Below are 24,320 nucleotides of genomic sequence, written 5' to 3' on the forward strand. Positions count from 1 at the left end.
TGTTTTGCACCTGCGGCGTGCCTTTTGTCAGAGGTGGGTATGCAAAAGCCAGGGGGGAGGTGGGTGAGAATTAAGTATTTCTTTCTCATGTGAATGGGAGGAGCCCTTTATTCAACCTCCTGAAAACCCCCATTAAAAGCCGCCACTGCCCCGGACAACCACAGAGCAAGTTCTTCAGCAGGGAGCCAGAATGACTACTAATTCCAAATTTATTGACTACATTGATGAAGCTTTGGAAAAATCAAAAGAAACTGTACTGTCTCACTTGCTTTTCACCTATCAGGGGATTCCTTACCCAGTCACCATGTGCACCTCAGAGACTTTCAAAGCCCTGGACGCCTTTGAAGCCAGAAGCGATGACATAGTTCTAGCATCTTATCCAAAGTGTGGTAACTAACAAAACTTTTCTACAAGGGCACTGTTTCAGAGTGAGTAGATGGGGAAGGTGCAAGGAGAAGGTGGGAGGAGGGCAGGCCATCTCATCTCTACACGAAGCCAGAAGCTGGAGAGGTGGGTAGCTATGGTGAATCAGAACAGAGCCTGTGAAATCAGTAACTAGAACTGGTAGATTTAGAAACCCCAGTGTCTGAGGGCTTCCCCGGGGGCCCAGTGGTAAAGAATCCGCCTGTGATGCAGGAGACTCAGGTTCAGTCCCTAGGTTGGAAAGATCCCCTGCAGGAGGGCCTGGCAACCCACTTCGGTATTCTCGCCTGGAGAATCCCACAGACAGAGGAGCCTGGCGGGCTGCAATCCATGGGGTCACAAAGAGTCAGACACGACTGAAACATGTGTGACGCAGTGTCTGAGGGAGGAGGTGTGTGTGAAAAGAACAGGATGGATGATGAGTGCAGAAGGAGCTGTATGGTGGGGCTAGCAAACAGAAACAGGGCCCGCTTTCCATGGAGTACTCAGGGTAGCCAAGATGTTCATCTTGACTTTTGGCTGAAGACAAGCATGGGCTTGTCTATAAACATCTGTGCCTTCCATGTACTAAGTTATTTTTCAGGATCAAAGACCAATCCTCCTGTTTCTCAAGCTAGCTTTATAGTGGTCCTTCATCAGTGGAGGATAAGATGTTAAGAAACTAAATTACCTTATTTTATACAATCTACTTTTGATTTTTTTTTTCTTTTTGGTGGCATGTAGGATCTTAGTTCCCTGACCAGGGATCATACCTGCACCCCCACAGTGGAAGCATGGAGTCTCAACCACTAGACCACAGGAAAGTCCTACTTTTGATCATTTTTAACTGTTATTCCATCTCTGTTTGTTAAAGCCAACTCCATTTCATATTCTCTTTTTTAATTGATGCTGTATTTTTATAAAAATCAAAATCACACATTTCTGTAGAAAACATTCATTAATTTAAGGTAAAATATATGATATACAATAAACAACCATTTCTATAGTATAACATTGTTCTGTAAAGAAGATATTCTAGATTTTTTTTAAAAAGCATTGCCTCTTGTTAAAGGAGAAATTTAAGAAACAAGATAATCTGATTTTTATACCAGAGTAAGTAAATGCTCTTTTCCATAAAACTCTGCTTCTTTCCACAGCCCAGGTTATTCTGAATGCAGAAGAACCAGTTGTACACATCAGGGAATTGTTGTAGGTTTTCTTTTCTTTTTTTTCTTTTTTTAAGGCTGTAACATAGTTTGCAGGATCTTGGTTCCCAGACCAGCGATCAAACCTGGGCCCCTGGGAGCAGAAGCAGAGAGTCCTAATGACTGGATGGCCAGGGAATTCTCTCATTGTAGATTTTAATTTTTATGATATGTATGTTTAAGTAACATGCTTTTATTATATCAAGACTCCTTAATGAGCTTCGATTCTCTGATTTTTCTTATAGGTTCTAACTGGATTCTCCACATCGTTAATGAATTAATGTTTGCTGATTCTAAACAAAAGTATGAATACCCAGAATTCCCAGTTCTTGAATGTGGGGACCCAGAAAAATATCAGGTTGGTACAAAAGAGCCTTGAAACTTAGAGCAAATTATTCTAGAAAGTAAAATTGGGGGATTTTTAGTTTTGAGTTCAGAAAATACAACACTAAATAATTCATTGTGTGCTTATCATATAATCCCAGCACTTTTCAGGAATTATCTCATTTTACTACAGAATCACCTTATTGCTATTACTTATGAACGATTAAATCATCAGTGTTTGTGTGAAGGCAGTAACAGGTCATCCTACCTGTTATTAATATTATCTATCGCATGTTATTACTCACCTTATCAACGTAACTAACTAGGTAGGGCCTGGATGTGAGACAGGATGTTGTTCTCCCTGCCAGGAAGGACAAGAAGAAGGGGGAGGAAGGATCTGCCTCAAGATTTTGGTGCTTGGACAGAACAGGAGAGAGGAGGACCATCCAGCCCCCCTCCACACTTAGACACACCAGAAACACATGGTGGGAAGGGAAGACTGTATCCAACTGGAAACCACATTCCCAGCAAAACTTACCAGAAGTGCTCACCAGCGAAACTCCCAACAGGCAGACAGAACACAGGTCCTAAAAATAAAGTCACTTAGGGCGTTCAGAAAATTTCTGGAAAGAGAGGGAGACACTTGCCAGGATGACAAATACAAACTTAGAAGTTGGATCCCAGTTGGAAGGAAACTTATTTCCATGGACTGGGCCGAAGTAACAGAAAAATATATTGTAAATGAGGTGTTCAGGGATTTGGGTTTTAAAGTCTTTTGATGTCTATAATTTATCAGAAATGTTTATTTTTCTCTTAGAGTATTTTTAAAAGCACTTTTTGCATTATAATTGTCCCTTGTGGCTTAGCTGGTAAAGAATCTCCTGCAATGTAGGAGACGTGGGTTCGATCCCTGGGTTGGGAAGATCCCCTGGAGAAGGGAAAGGTTACCCACTCGAGTATTCTGGCCTGGAGAATTCCATGGACTGTAGACTGTAGTCCATGGAAGAGTTGGACACAACTGAGTGACTTTCACTTTCATTTTTCATATACAAAGATCGTTTTCTATGCAATGTGCCTTTTATTTTAAAATGGAAATGTGTGAGAGGATAAGCTTCATTTAATGGTTATTCACTTTATACAGAAAATTTTTCTAAAATATATACATTTTTTTATTGAGATGTATCTGTATTTCGACTTTACACTGCTTACGGCTATATCATGCATTTTCGTGAACATATAATTATACATTTACCTAGTTTTGTTACAATTAACCTCCATTTTCCTGCTGGATATTTTTCTAACCCTTTTAAGGAACTTTACCATTTCTCACATGTCTTAAAGAGATTTTTGGCCATGCAGTTTGGTGGGAATGGCACTCTGTCACTTAATCTGAAAATTGCCATCTGTGTGATTTTGCACAAATGACTTAAAACCTCAAAGTCTCTTGTTAATCCTTAAAATGGGGGTTACAATATCTACCTGAGAGGATTATTGTGAATGAATGTAAAAGTACTTCCAAAACTGGAATCAAGAACAATGACTACTAATCATCACTTGGGCCCATAGCATTGATTTTAAAAAATTTTAAGTCAGTTTTTGCTCCCTTGCTTGAGTTGGGGTCTCTAGTTAATTTTTCACAGAACCATTGGCTATAATCGTCTAAATATAATTTCATTGCTTGAAATGATGACCAGCATGGAAAAAAACACTGAACGCATTAGCCCACCACAGAACATACACTAAAGGTCTGATTTTGAGAAAAAAGCCTTAACCCTATCCGATTAAACAGAGCTTCGTTTTGTAAATTATCAGTAGAATTAGATTACAAAGACAAAAAGAATCAATTATAGAGTCCTTATATTGACAAGAATTTCTCTCATAAGATATTTCTCAGATATTTAAGTGATTCTGCACTTTCAGGTTCTGTTAGGATATTTGACTGCATGGAGTTTTGCTGGTTTAAGAAAAAAAAGATCTAGATGTTAAAAATGAATTTGGAGGAGCTATAGAAAGACTTGAACATTTCTGTTAATGACTTTGAATGTAGAAAAGATCCTCATTAAGTGAAAGAGTGGATTGCAGATTTTGAGCTGTCTTGAAGAAAATGATTTGGGGATGGCTGTGGGAAAAGGTAAATTTTTCTAAAAAAAAAAAAAAAAAAAAACAGACCAAAAAAAAAAAAAAGATTGGGCAATGGAAAGCAGGACAGAAGAAGGAAGTTCAAAAGGAAGTTTTCAATTGCGTATTTCCTTGTGATTCTCCATTCCTCATCCCCCACCAAGAAAACAGAAATAAAGAAAATCTAGAGAAGGATGTGGAAGAGGAATAATAGTAGAGACTGAGACTGCTCTTCAGGTACTAAACCTAGGAGTGATTCACCACACACATACACACACACCACACACACACAACACACACCACATACACAACACACACACACACCCACAACACACACACACACACACACACCACATAAGATTTAACCTTGTTTATATTTTCAAGAGAATGAAACAGTTTCCATCACCAAGGATTTTGGTAACTCATCTCCATTATGACCAATTACCTGGATCCATCTTCCAGAACAGAGCCAAGGTGAGTCCCCCTCTACTGGTATTTCAATGTGAAGTTCTTCCTGTATAGATATTGGCTTGCTGAGGCACAGGATGAGTTTGCTACTCGTCACAGAATTTTAATGAAGAAAGTGTGCAGTTTGGTGTTTCCTTTGTTGTTTTTTCTTCAGCTATATTGGCTATAGTTGCATTCAAATGAAATGTATTTTCAGCCGGGATATAAAACATATGCATAAAGTAGCCCACCAAGCTCCACTGTCCATGGGATTTTCCAGGCAGGAATATTGGAGTGGGTTGCTATTTCCTTCTGCAGGGGATCTTCCCAATCCAGGTATCAAACCCAGGTCTTCTGTATTGCAGACGGATCCTTTATCCTGTATTGCAGACGGTGCAGACCGAGCCACCGGGGAAGCCCCTAACCCCCGTTAGGTATTTGAATTCCACCGAGTGGCTGTCTGGACTACTCACATCTCCCATTACAAGGGACTGCTCTGTCCCCTCTGCCAGGTGTGGATGGCTCTGTAAAATAGTGTTTCTTTATACTGAGAATCTCCCAAATTGGAAATACCGCTTTAATCCATAATTTTCCCAGTTTAATGCAGTTCAGTAGAATCACAAACCTCAGTAGGATTCTTTTTTCCCCCTTGATTATTCCATAAGACACAGAGCTAAAGTAATGTATAAAGCATTTGGATTTGGAGCAAGCAGCCTTTTGAACAAAGCTTTACTTTCACAAGAAGGCAGGGCAAAAGATGAACGACAGTTAAGGTAAGAAGTTGATACTGAGGTTTCATCCATACACTCCGGCCTGCTGGCCTTCACCATGCTAACTTACGTCTTTGCAAAATTATAAATTGCTATGAGCCAGAGAGGTTCCTCAGTGGTAATCAGAGCCCCAAATATAAGACCCTCAAGTGACAAGAATCTGATGTATTTGGATTAGAGGCAGAGGTTTAGATCTCAACAAAGACATAGACTAGCACAGTCATCTCTATGCAGTGGTGCCCTACTACTGGCAGTTCACGACTTTAGATTGAGGAGGTGCTCTGGAATCCAGACTCCCTCTCACTTTCAAGCCATCTACAAATTTGATAAATAGAGCTTCTATATCTTAACCTGAAATCCGCATTAAAATGTTGATGATGGTCTAGTCAGGACAGTTTTATTAAAAATCTCTGGGCAGTTTTACGTTACTTTTCCAGCCTCCTTTGCATCAGTTTTATGTGCTTAAATGTTTCTGCTGCCGGCATGCCTTCTTCCATTTGCAGAGGAAGTCATAAGCAACAAATCTACTAACTTAAGAACTCTGTCCAAGGAAAAACTGCCATTAGAAACGACTTTTTCTTAGAGAACCTGTGTTGCCCACTGGTGGTTATTACTTGCTCTTTTCTGTGGCCACAAGTCATCTATTTAGTCAATTCCAAAAACATCTCCAAAATGGAGGTCATTTTGTACTTTGCAGGCGGCAGTTTCCTCTTTCCAAAAGGGAAATGCTACCTGCCTGTTTCCGGTCTTCCGAACCTCTTGTATGCTGTCTCCAATTCTGCCAAGGTCTCTAACAGTGCTCAGTAATAATGTATTCCACAACATTCTCAGTTCTTTAAAGGGAAATCTGGCCAGAGGGCCCAAACCCACTTGGGGTGGCCAAGTGTTCTGCAATTTAGGGGGTTTTCTTGGGTTTCAGTTTGCTCTTTACAACATTTATTTCACACTTTTCATTCAGAAAAATGAATTTGTGCCTCATCAGAGAAGGCCGACATAACACTGAAATTCAGAAGTTCTGTTTCCTCCACATCACCCATCACACCTCCAACCTGCCCTTCTTTGATCTTCTCCCATGAAACTCTAAACATTATTTTTGTTGTCCTTAACATTATTGTTATTTTTACTTTTGGGGTGGTTTAACTTTTCAGCTCTTGTGAGCCTGCTCTTCATCCCTTTTTACACGGTCTACATATGACATTTTACTGTCTCAGTTTGTTAGCAAAAATTCAGTGTTACAATATCAATCTTCTTTTTCTTCTTTCTTTCCCCCTTTTCCCCAGGCTTCCTTATCTGCCAGCTCCTGTTCTTCAACTTCCTTCTTTCTTTCTACCTCAACAAAATCAGGGCGTATACAAGAGGACACAATGTTCATACTTTCAGTTTTCCAAAGTTCAACGCCTAAACCTAGATAACTTAATTTTCTCTCTCCAGATATTGGTGCTATTTCGAAACCCTAAAGACACAGCAGTATCTTTTTTCCATTTCCACAATGATGTTCCTGATATCCCAAGCTATGGGTCTTGGGATGACTTCTTCAGACAGTTCATGAAAGGACAAGGTATGGCTGTTGGTAAAAGGTTCCTTCTGACTTCAACAGATGATCACAGAAATACAAAAATTCAAATGTGTTTTAGGATAAAGAAAGAAACAGCAAGGACCTACTGTATAGAACAGGGAACTACAGTCAATATATTGCAACAGCCTACAACAAAAAAGGATATGAAAAAGACTACATATACAACTGAATTACTATACTGCACACCAGAAACTAACACAGCATTGTAAATTGACTATACTTCAATTTTAAAAATTAATAACTTTAAAAAAGAAAGAAAAAATAAATTAAGGCAGATCCAGGAACCACAATGTTACTTTTAAATAAAGCTTTCTGGGCATCAAACAGTACATTACTTTTTTACAAAATAATTTGGACAATTCAATATGCTGAGGATGAATGTTAAATAGCCATAGAACAGACATGGGACAAAAAGGCCTGAAATAGACATGTACAAAAAGCATTTCAGATTCACTTCCCACAAGTCTCTGTATAGCACAATGATAAAAGCCAAAAAAGAAGAAAACCATGACAATGAGCTGCCACACCTACGATACTTGTTTGCCAGAAAGCAAGTAAGGTTTTGTTAGATCATGTTGAAGGTTTTACCTCTGGTTACTGATAACCATACTTTCATAAGCGCCTACAAATGCTCCGGCTACCAAACTAGGTATTATATACACATATCTCATTTAAGACCATACCAACTATGAATAAGGCAGTATTAACTATAAAAAACTTAAATCACTTGCCAACGGTCTCAGTTACTTGTATGTGGCAGCAACTCTACTTCCATGGGTATAGTGGCCAGAGGTGAATAAATGTCTCTTTTTAGTAGTAAGTGGCTCTGTTGAGTGCTTACAGTATAGTGCAAGGAAGAATTAATGCCAGATGACCTTAGTGAAGTGAAGTCGCTCAGCTGTGTCCGACTCTTTGCAACCCCATGGACGGTAGCCTACCAGGCTCCTCTGTCCATGGGATTTTCCAGGCAAGAATACTGGAGTGGGCTGCCATTTCCTTCTCCAGGGGATCTTCCCAACCCAGGGATCGAACCCAGATCTCCTGCATTGCAGACAGACATTTTATTGTCTGAGCCACTAGGGAGTTGCTACCAAGTCCCTCTAAAAGGACCACATTTAAAGGGGATCAGCACAGCAATGCAACACTGCTGCTAAGTCGCTTCAGTCCTGTCTGACTCTGTGCAACCCCTAGACGGCAGCCCACCAGGCTCCCCCGTCCCTGGGATTCTCCAGGCAAGAACACTGGAGTGGGTTGCCATTTCCTTCTCCAATGCATGAAAGTGAAAAGTGAAAGTGAAGTCACTCAGTCGTGTCTGACCCTCAGCGACCCCATGGACTGCAGCCTTCCAGGCTCCTCCGTCCATGGGATTTTCGAGGCAAGAGTACTGGAGTGGGGCGCCATTGCCTTCTCCGAATGCGACACTATCCCGTATGAATAGACACTGGGTACAGTACTGAGTCCTTAGCAAAGATTAAGTCTTGGGATTGGGGTGTAGGAGAGAAAAAGAAAGTATACAGAAGGTGCTGATGAAGCACGGACAGGAAAGATTTGGCTTGTTTAGTAACTACTCACTAAGACCAGATGGAGGCAGTTAAGGCAAATCTAAAACATTATACTCCATTGATACAACACAAGAGAACATTCAGTGGTGGAGAAACTCATCATCATTGGGACAATCTAGTTTAGGGAATCTTTGTTGCTGATCCTTTTAGTCTAATCGTTTGATTAACAATGATAAGAAGTGGCACTGATATTAATAACTTGGATGGATTTTCTGCCTTGTAAACTTGTTAAGGTCAACTTACAGAGAGAGGCGGCTGAATGTACTGAAAACGTACAGGATGTAGAATGAGAAGGCCTGGCTTGGGCTTCATCACTTATTATTATGTGTTAGTAATTAACACTAGATAGAGTAAACTAGCTACCATTTATTGAGCACTTACCACATGCCAGGCATGCTGGCATGCTGCTCCTAACACACAGTATTTTAATTTTCATAATAACCAAATGAGGATAATACTATTACTATCACCATGTTACAAAGAAGAAAATAAGAGGCAGAGAAAGACTCTAAACTTTGATTTCCTTAGTTGTAAAGAGAAAATAAGAATACCTGACCTATGAGAGGTAACACAGTATTGTATTTTGTTTGGTTGCAATAGCTCTGGGGTCAAACTAACATTAAAAGATGTCAATAACACATAACTTATTGTGCAGCCTTAAAATGGTTACTTAGGTCCTCTGGGTTTCTAATTCTCCATCAATAAAATGGGTATAAAATTGTACCTATCATACTGGATTGCTTTAAAAAGCAATGAAAGATGAAATGTATGCATATCAATAAAACATTTAGAAAAGCAGAAAACCCCACCACAGTGGCATAAACAGATCAGGTTTTATTTTCTTCACTTAACTAAGAAATCTGGAGATAGCAACTGACCCAGTAGACCAGTAAGGTTGGGTCAGCAGCTCTGAGGTTCCCTGGGCCCCTCTGTCATGCTTTTTGCAACATTCTCTCAAGTTGTCCACTGTCCCTCTGAGCATCACCTTCAGATCACGAAGAAAGGTCACCGTGACAGGAATAATTGTTCTAGAAACCTTCCAGCAGACTCCTGATTGCTGGCTAGGACTACTTCATGTGACCAGAGTCCAAAGGGAGGCAGAAAGTGAGAAACAGAACCCTCTGACTAGCTCAGACCCAACTAATCAGGGTTTGGTTTACAGCAAAGAAGGGAGTGTACTATATTTGGGGCAGGAAATTTATAGTATTTTGTACAACAAAACATGTAGAAACTGCCTGGCTCAAATCATGATAATAATTATGACAATATTATTATTACTAGTAATGTTAATATTGGCTAATATTTGAGTGGGTATTATTAATCAGGCACTGTTTTAAGCATTTGACATGTGTTAATTCACTTAAAATTCACAACAACCCCATTCGAGGAAACTAAGGTACAAGGAGGTTTAGGGAGTTTCTCAAAGGCACACAGCTGTCTAGATCTGCACTGTCCAATATGGTAGCCCCTAGCCACATATAGAAATTGAGCATTTGAAATGTGACTAGTGCAAGTGAAGAGCTAAATTTTAAATTTTAATTTTAATTTATATTTTAAGACAGTCAATTCAGTTGCTGGAAACTTCTAAGTAAGTTTGGTATGAGTGTGTGAATCTGTTTTTTCAACTGTAAGTTTCATGAAGTCTAAATACACATCAATTATTTTTGGCAAAAAAACTTAATCAAATTGATGTTCTTTATACGTGTAAAATACCCACAAGCTTTTGTAGCCTTAGAATTTAAAAAAAAAATAAGGGCAGTGTTTCACTAATAATTATTTAAGCTGCTTACATGCTGAAATGATAACATTTTGGGATCTGTGGGTTAAATAGATTAAACTATTCAAATTAATTTCACCTGCTTCTTTTTACTGTTTTGAACATGGCTACTAGAAAACTTAAAGTTACAGATGTGGCTTGCATGACATTTCTATTGGACAATGCTAGTCTAGATAACATGTCTCATCATTTCTTTCTGACATTATATCTGTCGATTTTCACGTATCATTCACTATTTCTGAATTACTTCAGTCACCTAAATGTTCATGAAAATTTGTAGTTCTTGTGAAACCATTTTTACAACTGGCTTAGTTGTGCTACTGTTCCTGAAAATAAGAAAATGAGAAAATCTGACATCAGGACTGATTTATGTCAGTTCTTTTGGAGCAGGGATTTGTAATCTTATAGTCTTGTTTGATCATACACACATACAAATAGTTTATATTTTAGGGCACACATTAACCATTTTATTCTCATTCTATCATTTTAACCTCAATTATTTAAAATTTCTTAAGAAGTTATTTTTTCCCTGTATTTTTAGTTTCCTGGGGAAGCTATTTTGATTTTGCAATTAATTGGAACAAACATCTTGATGATGAAAATGTTATGTTCATATTATATGAAGACCTGAGAGAGGTGAGATTATGATTATTGGTATTCTATAGCAAGATTTACTATAAATGACAACATAGAACATTTATTCATAATGTCTGATTGCATGAACAAATATTATACTCAGTTTTTAAAAATATTCCATATATGTGGTACAGTGCTAGGGGCAAAAAACAAACAATGCATATGTGTTTAGATTGTTTATTTAATAGAAATAAAATAATTCTTAGGAACTTACTACTAACAGTGACTGCTTTTTTCCCCTCTTTGATAGAGAGTCCAAATTAGGAATGGCAGAAACAATAGGTCTCTATTGAGGTTTAACTGAATATGCTTTTAGCTTTGAATTAATTTTTCCATATAATGTTATTTTTAAAAACTGCTTCTTCACAAACATTTAGTGAGTTCAGCATTGTTTTAGGCCTTTGTAATTTATCAGTGAACAGACTAAAGTTCACTATATGGGAGAAGCTTACATTCTAGCTGGAGAAAGTGGGGAGACAGAATGATAAACAATAAATACAATAAAAATTTTAAATGTACATAATATGTGAGAATGAAGAAACAGCACAGCTGATTAAGGAAAACTAGAAATCCCCAAGGGTGGGGGTGTTGGGATACTGGACAAATCTCAGCATGAAATAGGATGGATAGTGGAAACCTCATGGAAGGCATGTGACATGAACCAAGATCGGAGGCAGATGAGGGAGTGAGCCAAGTAGGTAACCAGAGTAAGAGCTTTCCAGGCAGAGCAGACTGGAGCAAAGGCCCTGAGGTAGGAGTGCTCCTGGAAGGATTATGGAAAGGAGCAGATGCGGTTGGCTGTAGGGATGGACCAGAAGGGACTAACCGATGAGGACAGGCGTAAGGGGGTGGACTGGAGGGGGAGAGATGGAGTGGCAGATCACCGAAATACTTTGCTTTTCACTCCGAGTGAAATGGGAAGTCACTGTAGGATTTCGAGCAGAAGAGTGGTAGGAACTGACGTGTTTTTAACAGGATCATTCTGTCTGGTGTGTGAGAATATTTTAGAGAGAAGGAAAGAGAACCCAAGGAAACCCATGAGGAGGTTATTGCTCTAGTCTAGGCAATGCAAGGAAGAATGGTGGCTCAGACCTGAAAGGGCCATGGAGGGGAAGAGAAGTGGTTGAATTCTGAACTTATGTTGATGGAAAAGCCAGTAGGATTTGCTGCTGGACTGGATGAGGGAAAGAGTAGTGAGAACAAACAGAAGTCGGATGAGACCCCAGTATTATTGGTCCAACCAACCGGGAGGATTGAGCTGTCACCATGCGAGTAGGAGAAGCAGGATTGTGGGGAAGACCAGGGATCTGGTTTTAAACATCAGAAGGCTAAGATGTTTATCAGTCATCCAAATGGAGAGGCCAAGTAGGCAGTTGGGTATTGAAGTCTCAAATGCAGAAAGGGTTCTGAGCTACTGATGTAAATCTGGCCCACAAACGACATTTAAAGTCATGAGATTACATATCTAATATGTAAGCAGAGGGACAGAGAAGTTGACCAAGAACTGAGGCTTGCAGCCCTCCAACATGAAAAGTTTGAATAAAAAGGGAAGAATCAGCAAAGGCGACTAAGGAGTAGCTAATGACATAGGAGGGAAACCAGACTCCCGGAGCTCCAGGGAAGAAAGCACGTTAAAGGGGAAGAGACTCAAATGCTCTCTAACTGAATTGGGTCTTTAACACTAGTTTCTCCTGACATTCTTATAAAACAAAAAAGTGTAATGGAATTCATCCCTTCTGTTTATGGTATGCATACATATAACATGAAAGAACATATTAATGTAGTCTTTTCCCCTTCTCGTCTAGAATGTTCCTAAAAAAACTTGTGATTCATGGATGTTAGTGTTGTCCCAAATGCTAATCATTCTTTCTTGCAGTTGGTAGGAGGTTGCCTGTTCAATTTGATTTGGGGACTGCTGTAGTAGATAGCCTGCTCCTTTGGGAAATTCAGATTGCACGCTAGCGTATTAAAGATTGACAGATTCTACAAACAAACAGACAAAACCTTACCTTTACTAATCCAAAGCTTCCACATTTATTTGACTGCAACCCTTAACCCTCCTTCCCCCGATGAAACATCTATCAGCACCTTGAAATATATTAATGTTTTGTAGAATACAGTTTAAGAAACTGTTCTGGAAGATTTCTAAATCTCCATTGGTCAATGATACTGTTGAGAAGGTTGATGATACAAAGGTATTAAATGATATATTCCAAGACTCATTCTAGCTTTTATGATTCTAAAAATGAGCCTTTCTTGATAGAATTAAGTATTAGCTACAAACAGGATTTAGAAGAAAAGAGAATTTGAATGAGCACATATAAATGTATTAATTTCCTCAGCTGGTTTATACTGGTGCTTTTTAACAAAATGAATGTCATCTTAGATAAAATTCTACCCTACTAATGAATGCTCACTGTCACTCTATACCCTGAATAGTTCAATAAGTCGTAAATTGAAACTACAAAGTAAAATCAGTACAGAGTATCGTAAAGGGAAATTTCAAATATTTATACTGAAGTATCAAAGTAAGTTTGAAGAGATAGAAAGGGACACCTGAATTAGAGAATTAGGCTTAAAATACATTCTAAGAAGCCTGTCTTTGCTTGGGGCACAATTCCCATAGAAAGAAGTCTATCCTCTAAAATTTTGTTTTCAGAATCTGGCCACTGGAATAAAACGAATTGCTGAGTTCTTCGGATTCTCTCCATCTGGGGAGCAGATTCAAACTATTTCGGCACAAAGTACCTTCCACGCCATGCGAGCAAAATCCCAGGAAACACACGGTGCTGTGGGCCCATTCCTGTTCCGCAAAGGTAAAGCTGCCTTGATTTCTGAGCCATCCATCAGTCTGCACATAAAAGGCAATTCAAACAACTTTATACTGAAGAAGACAGGATTTTCTTTGTCTCTTCCTCAACAAGAAGTCTGACATAGATCAGAGCTGGAACTGGTAACTCCACGCTATCTTTTAGAGTACTAAGCTCCTCCCACCTTTCTCTTGCCACCTGCTGATAAAAGGAGAGCAGCTCAGTTCAGTTCAGTCGCTCAGTCGTGTCCAACTCTTTGCGACCCCATGAATCGCAGCACGCCAGGCCTCCCTGTTCAGCTAGAGCTCCTGAATTACATAAAGTTAAAGGGTTATTTTATTAAAATAAAAATGGAGTGGCAAGAGAATCACATGCATTTGCTGAGTGAGCCCCCTCTACAGAACTTTGTGGGAAGCTTCATTCAGTGGCTTACATCTCATTGGTCACTTCTTACCGTGCTGTTGGCTGAAAAATGTAATTTTTTTAAAAGGTGGGTGTGTTATTACTCAATTAAAATCAAAGTTTTATTAATAAAGGAGAAGGAGAAAATGAGTGTTGGATAGGCAACCAGTTGTCTCTGGCACTGATGATTTTACTAAATTTCATTAAAGTATTCTAATTTCTTATGCAAATTTATGATAATATAGCCCAAGGATTGTCAGCTTTCTTTTTTATTGCATATATAATTAAAGTATAATGTGATTTAGAGGCAACATATATAACAACTATCACTTATTAGGCATGAATCATTGTTAGGCCCTTTGCTGGGATTAAATTTTACAGCAAAAATATATTAAATCCTTAATTTTATAATATGGGCACCAAGACTCAGAGATATTAACTGATCCTTTGTCACAAAGCTAATTGGGCTTCTTAGGTGCACTAGTGGTGAAGAACCCAACTGCCAATGCAGGAGACTAAGAGATTCAGATTCGATCCCCAGGTCAGGAAGATCCCCCGGAAGAGGGCATGGCAACCCACTCCAGTATTCTTGCCTGGAGAATCCCATGGACAGAGGAGCCTGGTGGGCTACAGTCAATAGGGTTACACAGAATCAGATACGATTGAAGCAACTTACCATGCACGCACAAAGCTAATTAATGAAACGGGATACAAATGTAGGTCTACTTGATTCTACTATACTTTGTCAAAGGAAGACTCATTTAAAAAAATCCACTGTGAATATACATTGTATATAAATCTGGCTTTGGTTTGCCTTCTGACTTTAACTCTGATTTTTATGCCTCATTTTATTAGCTTTAAGAAGAGGGGAAAAATAAAACCTTTCTATATATGATTAATCAAATACTCTTCAGAATAGAAAAAAATTCTAAAAGTAGTGATTTTAAAATATTACACTATTCCATGTAGAAAATTCAGAAAGTACAGAAAGATATGAAAAAGTACTAAAAATTATCCACATTTTTCCCACCAGAGGCAGGTTTGACTTTTTGACACATTTCTTCCAGCCTTATTCTGTGATGTTTCATATTGTTGATGACATTTGTAAAGAGTTTTGTTTTTTTATTCCCTTCATATATGTAAGCATTTCCTCACATCATTAAAACTGCTTTATAAATATACATTCCATTAGCTATGCAACAAGGAGCTTAACAACTTCAACCCAAATCATCAAAAGAGTCTAAGGAAAAGAGTAACTTCTTTACTTTTAAAATCACATAAGAAAAATATATCTCAATCTCAGGCAAAATAATAATTTTTTTGCGAAATTTTCAGCACTTGGAGACTTAACCAAAAGCTGCTATAAAAAATATTAATTTATCTTCTCAATGGGTATTTAAAGTATTAAAAGACTTTTCTAAAAGACTTTAGAAAGAAAAAAATGATTCTAAAAAAGTGGTATTTTGGTCCCAGGTGTTGGAAGAGGGGTGGGGATAGGAGGTCACTGAGGTCAAGGGCCCCCTTAGTGACACTGAAAAAGTACATCACCTACCACAGCACACCGCACCAACAGGGACGCCCAAGTGGATCTTGCTAACTTTACAAGAAAAATTACACTAGTTTTTTAAGACTGTGTAATTTTTTTTCATGTGTCCATTTCACATTTCAAAGTGAAACTCTGCACGGAGAAATGGTAAAATCAAGATGAAATATTCTAACAGGTGTCTAAGTCTACTATTTTTTTTGTGTGTGTTGTAGGTGAAGTTGGTGATTGGAAAAACCTGTTCAGTGAAACTCAGAACCAGGAAATGGACGAAAAATTCAAAGAGTGCTTAGCTGGCACTGCCCTGGGAACAAAGTTGAAGTATAACTCATACTGCCAGCCTTGATTCTGGTCAATTCAGCTTATTTTCCTTAATAATAACTGAATTTAAATATCAATAATTACATAATAATCAATCAATAATGATAATTAAAAACATTTTAGACATAAACAATGTTTAATAATGAAAACAAATGAAAATTTTGAGCACAAACATAAGTTTGTTCACTTTTTACAGAAAGATAATTTAGCCATCCAAAAGGGATGCTGTATTTAGTGATGTATCCTGGAGTTTTAACTTCTTTCATGCTCTGGGTTCACACAAGACCATAGGCCAATACTATCAGAGATATACCTAAATCTGTTTGTGCATAGATGAGACAGGCCTTTCTGTCTGATCACAGGAAGGCCTGTGATCACGATCACAATGTTTTGCCCTCTCACAAAAATCCCTCTCTTCCTCAGTATGGATCAGAGCCCTTGTGATCTGATCCTTTCTGAACTTACTGCTGTGGGAAATTTAATTCCAATTCTCCCTGAAGTAAAATGAATAAATCCTATTCTAATTTGATTCAAGAAAAACACATTGCTCATGTACTCTGTGTGTGTCATTTCAGAAAGCTCTATGGAAGCCCACTCTCAAGGGACTTCATATTTCTACTTAATACAAGCTTTACTTTAAAGCTAAATATTAGAGGTTGTGTTATTCTGGCATGAAGGCTTTCCTACCAGAGAGCCTCAAGTAAGCATGTGGATCTACAAGAGAAAGCAGAAAGTGTTCTGGGGAAAAAAAAAAAAAACAAAACACCTTTCAACAATCTCCTTAATAGTTACACTATAGCTAGTTTCACTGTAAAGCTAAGTTCTACACAGTTAAGAATAGAATGAGTCATAAAAAAGTTAAATAAAATTGCTTTGAGAAAGATTACAGGACTATTTCTAGCAGTATGGTAGATTAAGTAAACTGAAGACTCTTCCCTCAAAACACCAAGAAAGGCTACATAAAAATTCCTTCAGGGGCACTGGTCAGCTTCCAATAAAGTGAGTGGACTTAACAGAGACCAAAACTAAAGAGAGAACTGAGAACTAGAGTGAATAAGAATCAGAGAAGACCTTGAGATGTCAATCAGGAATCTGCAGGAACAGAGACTTGGGTTTTAACGCCCAAGCCCATATGATTGGAGCAGGAATAGACAAATAAACCAAACAAAATAAAACAAACAGAATAAAATACAGTGGCCAAACTGACCCATGAATGTAAAGAAAGTTCAAATACGACAGAGGTGGCATTGCATATCATAGGAATAGACTAAACTCTTCAACATTTGATGCAAAGACAACTGCTTATGATAGAGAAGAAATAAAATCAGACCACTACTGCACATCACTCAAAAAAATTAATTCCATACAAATTAAAAGGCTGTATGTCAAAAGATGATTTAAAGGCTACGTTTTTAGAAGCAAATACAAGTTAATATTTTTATGACCACAGAGTAGGATTTATTAAGCAAGAAACACAAAAAGGAAACAATTTATATTTTGGGCAACATTAAGATTTAAAATGTAAAACAGCATCATTAAGAAAGTAAAACCAAATGAAACAGCGTGTCAGAATTAAAATTCCACACTGTTGTGGAGCCACCCTCCTTTGCCCCCCAAAAGAGAACAAAGTTCAGGTCACTTACTGCTGGGTTACTGCTACTGCTGACACCAGAGATGGCCTCTGCCCTTTGAGAGCTGACAGGGGAGCATGAGTCCAGCTTCTGCCAACTCCCCTGAGCTTGCTTGTCAACTGGTCTGTCGCAGGAAAATGGGACTTCCTTCTATATTCCAAGTCTTGCACCACTGTTTATCCATCACTGGCAAGACTTGAATTATATTGAGAATTTTAACTCCATAGTAATCTGGAAAATGTGGTTTTAACCTTCCATACATTATAATCCAGGAGATGTGGAGACGTGGAAGGGAGTTGGAATGGAAGCTAAGTCAAACTTAATAACATATAGTACAGTCCACTCTTTCTACCAATAATCTTTCAAGGAAACAACAAATCTATGTTCCCACTTAATGCAGTTGTTCCCTTCTTCAAATGGAAACATGCTTATCCTACCTCCTAAATCTGTGTGCCCACTGTGATAGTTCGTCCTCATTTTAGTCACAACCCCACTTTAAGACACTGTCCTAAAGACTATCTTATAAAATTAACCACCATCAGCAAATGTCAAGTAAAAAGGGAAGGGAGAACAATTAAAAGAGGTCCACCCACTGCTGGGCATACAAACCGAGGAAATCAGAACTGAAAGAGAGACACGTGTACCCCAATGTTCATCGCAGCACTGTTTACAATAGCTAGCACATGGAAGCAACCTAGATGTCCATCGGCAGATGAATGGATAAGAAAGCTGTGGTACATATACACAATGGAGTATTACTCAGCCAATAAAAAGAATACATTTGAATCAGTTCTAACGAGGTACATGAAACTGGAGCCTATTATACAGAGTGAAGTAAGTCAGAAAAAAACCCAATACAGTATATTAATGCATATATATGGAATTGAGAAAGATGGTAATGATGATCCTACATGCGAGACAGCAAAAGAGACACAGATGTAAAGAACAGGCTTTTGGACTCTGTGGGAGAGGGAGAGGGTGGGACGATTTGAAAGATAGCATTGAAACATGTATATTAACACATGTAAAATGGTTTGCCAGTCCAGGTGCAATGTATGAGACAGGGCGCTCAGGGCTGGTGCACTGGGGCAACCCTGAGGGATGGGATATGGGGAGGGAGGTGGGAGGGGGGTTCAGGATGGGGGACACATGTATACCCATGGCTGATTCATGTCAATGTGTGGCAAAAACCACTACAATATTGTAAAGTAATTAGCCTTCAATTAAATAAATTAATTTACAAAAAAAAAGTTAATTTGTATATAACAAAGACAAAGCTATGGAAAAACATGCATGCTTCTATGGTTCTTTATTTTGCATCTGGTCATGAGACCATAGCTGGTGTTTATAACTCCTTGTTCATTCCTCCCTTTGCCATCAGATGTCTCCCTGGTTAGTAGGGTGATGCAGACCTTCAGTCTTGAAGGATCCGGGTCCTTAACATTCCCACCTGTGTTAGAGACCTCTCAATTTCCATTAATGAAAATATCACTCACCACTGAATGTGGAACTACTGAAAGGAACTCCAGAGAAACCTCGGGTTGAAGATGCGCTTACCTCTGGCTGCATCACTATTTCCCCTTGCTAATTCATATCAATCAGTCCAACCAGATCAGTAACCCCCTCATTATTATTATTGTTATTTTGGCCATGACACATGGTGTGTGAGATTGTAGTTCCCCAACCAGGAATGGAACCCACGCCCCCTGCATTGAAAGCTTGAAGTCTTAACCAGTGGACCAACCACCAGGGAAGTCCCTCCCCTTTATTTTCTTGATAACTTAATGGCAAGATGCACCTGCAATCTCCACGTGCAGTTTCAAATTCCTCTTCAAGGAACCACGTGGTGAAAACAGAGCCCCAAATCATAGAAACAGGAAGCACTTATTTTGCAAGAATTTGATTAGGTTTAATCATGGAAGACAACCCTTTTACATCTGCTGATTCCTGGGCTCATGTATTCTGGCCATGAAAGAAAGAGCAACTAGGGTCAGAACACATACTATACCTGAAGGACAGTACACCCAGCTTGCCAAGTGCTGCCTCCTACCTGGGGCTGTAACTGAGTCTTTAATACTTGATCCCTCTATCCTATAAGCCAGCTGCTTTCAGGTGATAAGTTCAAGATAAAACCATTGAATCCCATGGTAGTCGGTGTACTGCCTCACTTCTTTCTCTGAAAAATGGGTTCCTTACTAAGGCATATCATTATGGCAAACAAGGTACTTGGAAAGGCTACCAATGATGGCGCTGGCAGAAGCACTAGAGGAAGAAAAGGCAAGTCCGTACCTGGAATGCACGCTTTCTCCACAGAAGGCAGATCCCTGCCCACTCCATGACGGAAGGGCTCCATGTAACAACCTGCCACCAAGTGGCGGGCTGGTCTCCATAGGTGTTCAGGGTACTTGTGCTGGGGTCTCAATGTTGGGCTCCGCTGTCGGAGTGTTGGGCATTCAGCACTTACATCCACCTTGACAAGAGTGCACGCGCATCTCACCCATTCCTATTCGTTTGTGTTAAACGAGCACTGGGGTAGCTGGGGAAACGCCAACTGACATCTACAGACGTTTTCTTGCACACTAGCTTCTCAAGTCTCCTTAGAAGGGGGTACCTCTCATGAAGATTCACAAGGAAATCCAATACACTCAGACTCTGTGTCCCTTCCAAGTGGTCACTCACATCCTTTTCCCCCAGACCTCCTTATCATCAATGCTCTGACCTTGTTCCTTCCAAATCTCCAAATATCCAGGTAAACTGTAGGCCACTAGCTTTCTCTCCTCCCAAGTGACAACTCAGTGTACTGGTTGAAGCTGCACCCTGGAAGGATTTCCCTTCTCCCACTGTCGTTTAGGGCCACTTCCCTGAAGGGCTGTTGGAACACATCAGTTCATTTCAGTTAAAGCCAGTGTATAGTGCTTCACCTGAACTTTCCTTTCTCAGCTGCCTGGTCACAGGGAACTCCCCATGAGACCAGAGATGTGGGCTGATAAAGCAGAGAGCAGGAGTGCATGCCGTAGGGGTCTTAGATATCTGCTCACGTAACACACCTGTGGCCTGCCATCTATTTCAGTACTAGAAACTCCAGGAAGTTTACCACTGCTAATGGTGTCTGGTGAGCAAAACTTTCTGACTACTGCTCTGACCCTGTGGCCCTGTTTTTGGAGGCAGGATGGAGGTAAGTGTTGCCACATGGCCTCTGCCAGTCTGGGAGCCATAATCTCCATTGAAATCAGGTAGTTTTTCAATCGGAACATCTCCTGTCAACATTCCTCACCCACTGTGGACAGCCACCACAGAGCTTTTCGAAGATGAAAATATACTTCTCAAGGCCTGGTGAAGGAGAGTCCTTTGGATATTCTAAGGGGGCATGGTTAGAAAGAGAATGGGCAGGTTACATATGATTAATCTACTCTAACAATCCTGATTCCCTAAGTATTTTTGATTTCTTCATTTGTATTACTTGGCATCACAATTTCATTTAATGTTGGCCACCACTGAGCCCAGGTGATAGTAAACCAACTAAACAAACTCTTAGAACCACTCCCAGGGCTGGAGGCAGCGCGAGTGCATACTGTGAACTATGTTCCTTTTCTCATGTTACCTTTACAGTCATATCCACGCACTTTTCTTGGGCTTCTGCTGATAAAAATTAGTGAAATCAGGTAATTCTTTCATTATGTAAACTGTATCCTCTGGGTCAGATCTTGTCTGTATCTTCTTGGAGCATTCTAGCATCTGATTCTAGTTCTAGAAGAGAATTCATGAGGTAGGAATAGGACATTTGGAAAATCAGCACCTCCTTACAAGGTGACAACTTCAGGCTCTTCACGTTTGGCTGTACCAGCCTTATCCAACAAGCATGGAAGGGCTGTGGTGACTCAGCAGAATTTTGGAGGGCAGTGGACTCCTTTCAGTTCAGTTCAGTTCAGTCGCTCAGTCTTATACGACTCTTTGTGACCCCATGGACCGCAGCATGCCAGGCCTCCCTGTCCATCACCAACTCCCGGAGTTCACCCAAACTCCTGTCCATTGAGTAGGTGATGCCATCCAACCATCTTATCCTCTGTCGTCCCCTTCTCCTCCTGCCTTCAGTCTTTCCCAGCATCAGGGTCTTTTCCAGTGAGTCAGCTCTTCTCATCAGGTGACCAAAGTATTGGAGTTTCAGCCTCAACATCAGTCCTTCCAATGGACCCTCAGGGCTGATCTCCTTTAGGATGGACTGGTTGGATCTCCTTGCTGTCCAAGGGACTCGCAAGAGTCTTCTCCAAGCACCACAGTTCAAAAGCATCAATTCTTCGGCACTCAGCTTTCTTTATAGTCCAACTCTCACATCCGTACATGACCACTGGAAAAGCCATAGCCTTGACTAGACAGACCTCTGTTGGCAAAGTAATGTCTCTGCTTTTCAATATGCTATCTAGGTTGGTCACAACTTTCCTTCCAAGGAGTAAGCGTCTTTTAATTTCATGGCTGCAGTCACCATCTGCAGTGATTTTGGAGCCCCCCAAAATAAAGTCAGCCACTGTTTCCCCATCTATTTCCCATGAAGTGATGGGACCAGATGCCATGATCTTAGTTTTCTGAATGTTGAGCTTTAAGCTAACTTTTTCACTCCTTTGAATCCACCCAAATTCCCAGGATCTTATTCTTTCCCAGTCAATGGCCTCAGTGTTCATAGAAGAGATCTGAGGAGGATACAGATTAAGGTTATACAATAACAGCTAGCTGCAGCACTGAACTCTGCACCTAGTTTCTGCTCCATGAACCTTGAGATGACAGGAAGCAAGAGGTTCTTCTGGGCAGTCATAAAAGCTTGTATCCTCTGACCATGCTTGAGCTTGTCATTTTCTTTCTTTAAGCTCTTTCGGGCAGTTCAGGAGCTTTAAAAAGTCAGAAAACATGTCATTGCTATTGCCGTTACCTCTGAAATAACCACCTCACACCCACAAAGCTGGTAAATGGACTCTGGCAAACAATCACTATAGTTGGAGCTTTCTGGCATCTCAAAGGGCCACAAAAAGAGGGGTCTGACTCCTGTCTACCTTCCACATCTTCCACTAGTGCTTCATATGTGGGGAAGTTAAATCAAGGAAACTATAGTGCTTCCCATTGATAGGCTGCAATACTGGAGGCTGCAAAAGAGACATGGGAAAGCCAACAGCCAATATGTAATGTGTACCTAAAGTCCACTTTGGAAATGCCTCTTCCCCCTCACCCTAGCTAGGATGTTGAGGTACAGGCTTCTGGTTCTAATTCTAGCTCCCTTGCTTACCAGCTGTTACTTAACTTCTCTGTGCCTTGGACCTCGGTTTTCTCATCTGTTAAATGGGCACAGTAATGGCACCTACCTTGTAATACTGCTGTGAGATGGGTACTCAGCACTTCTCAGTCACTCAGTCAAGGTGCCAGTATTACTCTGGGAGTGTGATAGTCCATTAGATGAGAAGGATGTCTTGTCTTGCTCCTCTGTCCATGGGATTTCCAAGGCAAAAATACTGGAGTGGGTTCCCTTCTCGGGGAATCTTCCTAACCTAGGGAATAAACCGGATCTGCGGCATTGCAAGCAGATTCTTTACCGTCTGAGCCACCAAACCTTGCCTCAGGATATCTTGCAGGATTTAAAATTTTCTCATTAAAAATCCTACTGGTAAGGACTTTGGTTGTAAACTCCAGGAGACCCCTCAGGAAGCAGATGGCTCTCCTAACTACTGGCTGGTACCTGGTACAGCAGGTGCAATTACCTGTTGAATAAATGAATGGTCAGATGGAAACAGAAGGGAGATTATGCCCCCAGGCCTCTGCATCCCCAGTCTGGGTTGCTGTGAGGAGAGGTGCGTCGTTGGTTACGGGCAATGGAATCCTGGCTTTGCCTTGGCAGGGTTGATTTACTCAGTTTCTTTCATTATAAAATGGAGCCGATGATATCCAGCCCCTCCAGTTCAGTTCAGTAGCTCAGTCGTGTCCGACTCTTTGCGACCCCATGGACCGCAGCACGCCAGGCCTCCCTGTCCATCACCAACTCCCGGAGTCCACCCAAAACCATGTCCATTGAGCCGGTGATGCCATTCAACCACCTCCTCCTCTGTCGTCCCCTTTTTCTCCTGCCCTCAATCTTTCCCAGCATCAGGGTCTTTGCAAATGGGTCAGCTCACCCCACCCCAAATGTTGGTGTTGAAGAGGCAAGGGGAGCATTTATGGCAGAGGGCCTGCCACGTTGCGGGCCTCGGAGACCTCAGTGCCCTCCCCATCTCCCGGAGGACCCTGCCCCGCACCGGGGCCGGCGACAGTCCCAGCAGCTGGGGTGGGGGCTGCAGGGCCCTGGACGCCCAGGCGCGGGCGCCCGGTGGAGGCGCGGGTTTCAGGCGATAGCGGGGCCTGTGCGGACCTGTGGGGACCGGTGCGGGAGGGGCCGGCGCGGCCGAAGGAAGGCGGAGTCCGCCGGGAAAACGAAACCGAGAGCGAGCCGCCCAGACTCGCCGAGCTTCCGCCGAGTGTAGCGGCGCGGGAGCAGCGAGGGCCGGCAGCCGGAGCCACCGCAGCGCGCGCCCGCCTGTCCGCCTCCCCAGCCCGGGACTGAACGCCGGTCAGAGGCCCCGGACCCCTGCGCCGCCGCCTCGGTAGCGCTGTCCGAGGCCCGTAGCCGAGTGCGGGCCCCGGCTGGACCTGGGGAAAGCGTCCTGCAGCGCGGTGGGAGCTGACAGTCATTTTCTTCCCGCGAAGAATTTTTAAACGAGCAGGTAACCATTAACCCGGGCCCTGGTTGGTGGGGGGAGGGGAACCCGTGGAAAACGGAAAA

At 40.9% G+C, this 24,320-nt stretch overlaps 3 protein-coding genes across 5 annotated transcripts in view; 2 read left to right on the forward strand and 1 right to left on the reverse strand.

Annotated features, from left to right (window-relative positions):
- The window catches only part of CEBPZOS (CEBPZ opposite strand), a 37,048-nt gene extending 13,104 nt beyond the window's left edge, over positions 1-23,944 (reverse strand). Inside the window, exons 1-2 of the mRNA XM_060412265.1 lie at positions 22,873-23,944; positions 1,512-22,404 (exon numbers count right to left, since the gene is read on the reverse strand). The gene's annotated coding sequence lies outside the window, so the exon portion shown is untranslated. The remainder of the gene's footprint in view (positions 1-1,511; positions 22,405-22,872) is intronic.
- SULT6B1 (sulfotransferase family 6B member 1) lies at positions 191-16,437 on the forward strand. Its single transcript, XM_004006021.6, has 7 exons — positions 191-389; positions 1,853-1,965; positions 4,434-4,523; positions 6,698-6,824; positions 10,723-10,817; positions 13,477-13,633; positions 15,788-16,437. The coding sequence occupies exons 1-7, from the start codon at positions 191-193 to the stop codon at positions 15,916-15,918; spliced, it is 912 nt and encodes a 303-aa protein (XP_004006070.3). The 3' UTR covers positions 15,919-16,437.
- A 49-nt stretch (positions 23,945-23,993) lies between the features above and the next one.
- Positions 23,994-24,320, forward strand: part of EIF2AK2 (eukaryotic translation initiation factor 2 alpha kinase 2) — a 38,301-nt gene continuing 37,974 nt past the window's right edge. For all 3 annotated transcript variants that reach the window (XM_004007300.6, XM_012173547.5, XM_060412263.1), the window contains exon 1: positions 23,994-24,261. The gene's annotated coding sequence lies outside the window, so the exon portion shown is untranslated. The remainder of the gene's footprint in view (positions 24,262-24,320) is intronic.

This window comes from Ovis aries, chromosome 3, assembly GCF_016772045.2.
Source record: "Ovis aries strain OAR_USU_Benz2616 breed Rambouillet chromosome 3, ARS-UI_Ramb_v3.0, whole genome shotgun sequence".
NCBI classification, from domain to species: domain Eukaryota; kingdom Metazoa; phylum Chordata; class Mammalia; order Artiodactyla; family Bovidae; genus Ovis; species Ovis aries.

Bases quoted from the DNA above. Each gene is read 5' to 3' on its own strand.
- SULT6B1 (XM_004006021.6), top strand. From the start codon at position 191: ATGACTACTAATTCCAAATTTATTGACTACATTGATGAAGCTTTGGAA. The intron at 4,524-6,697 runs GTGAGTCCCCCT...TTCTCTCTCCAG, and splicing joins TCTTCCAGAACAGAGCCAAG to ATATTGGTGCTATTTCGAAA. The intron at 10,818-13,476 runs GTGAGATTATGA...TTTTGTTTTCAG, and splicing joins TATATGAAGACCTGAGAGAG to AATCTGGCCACTGGAATAAA.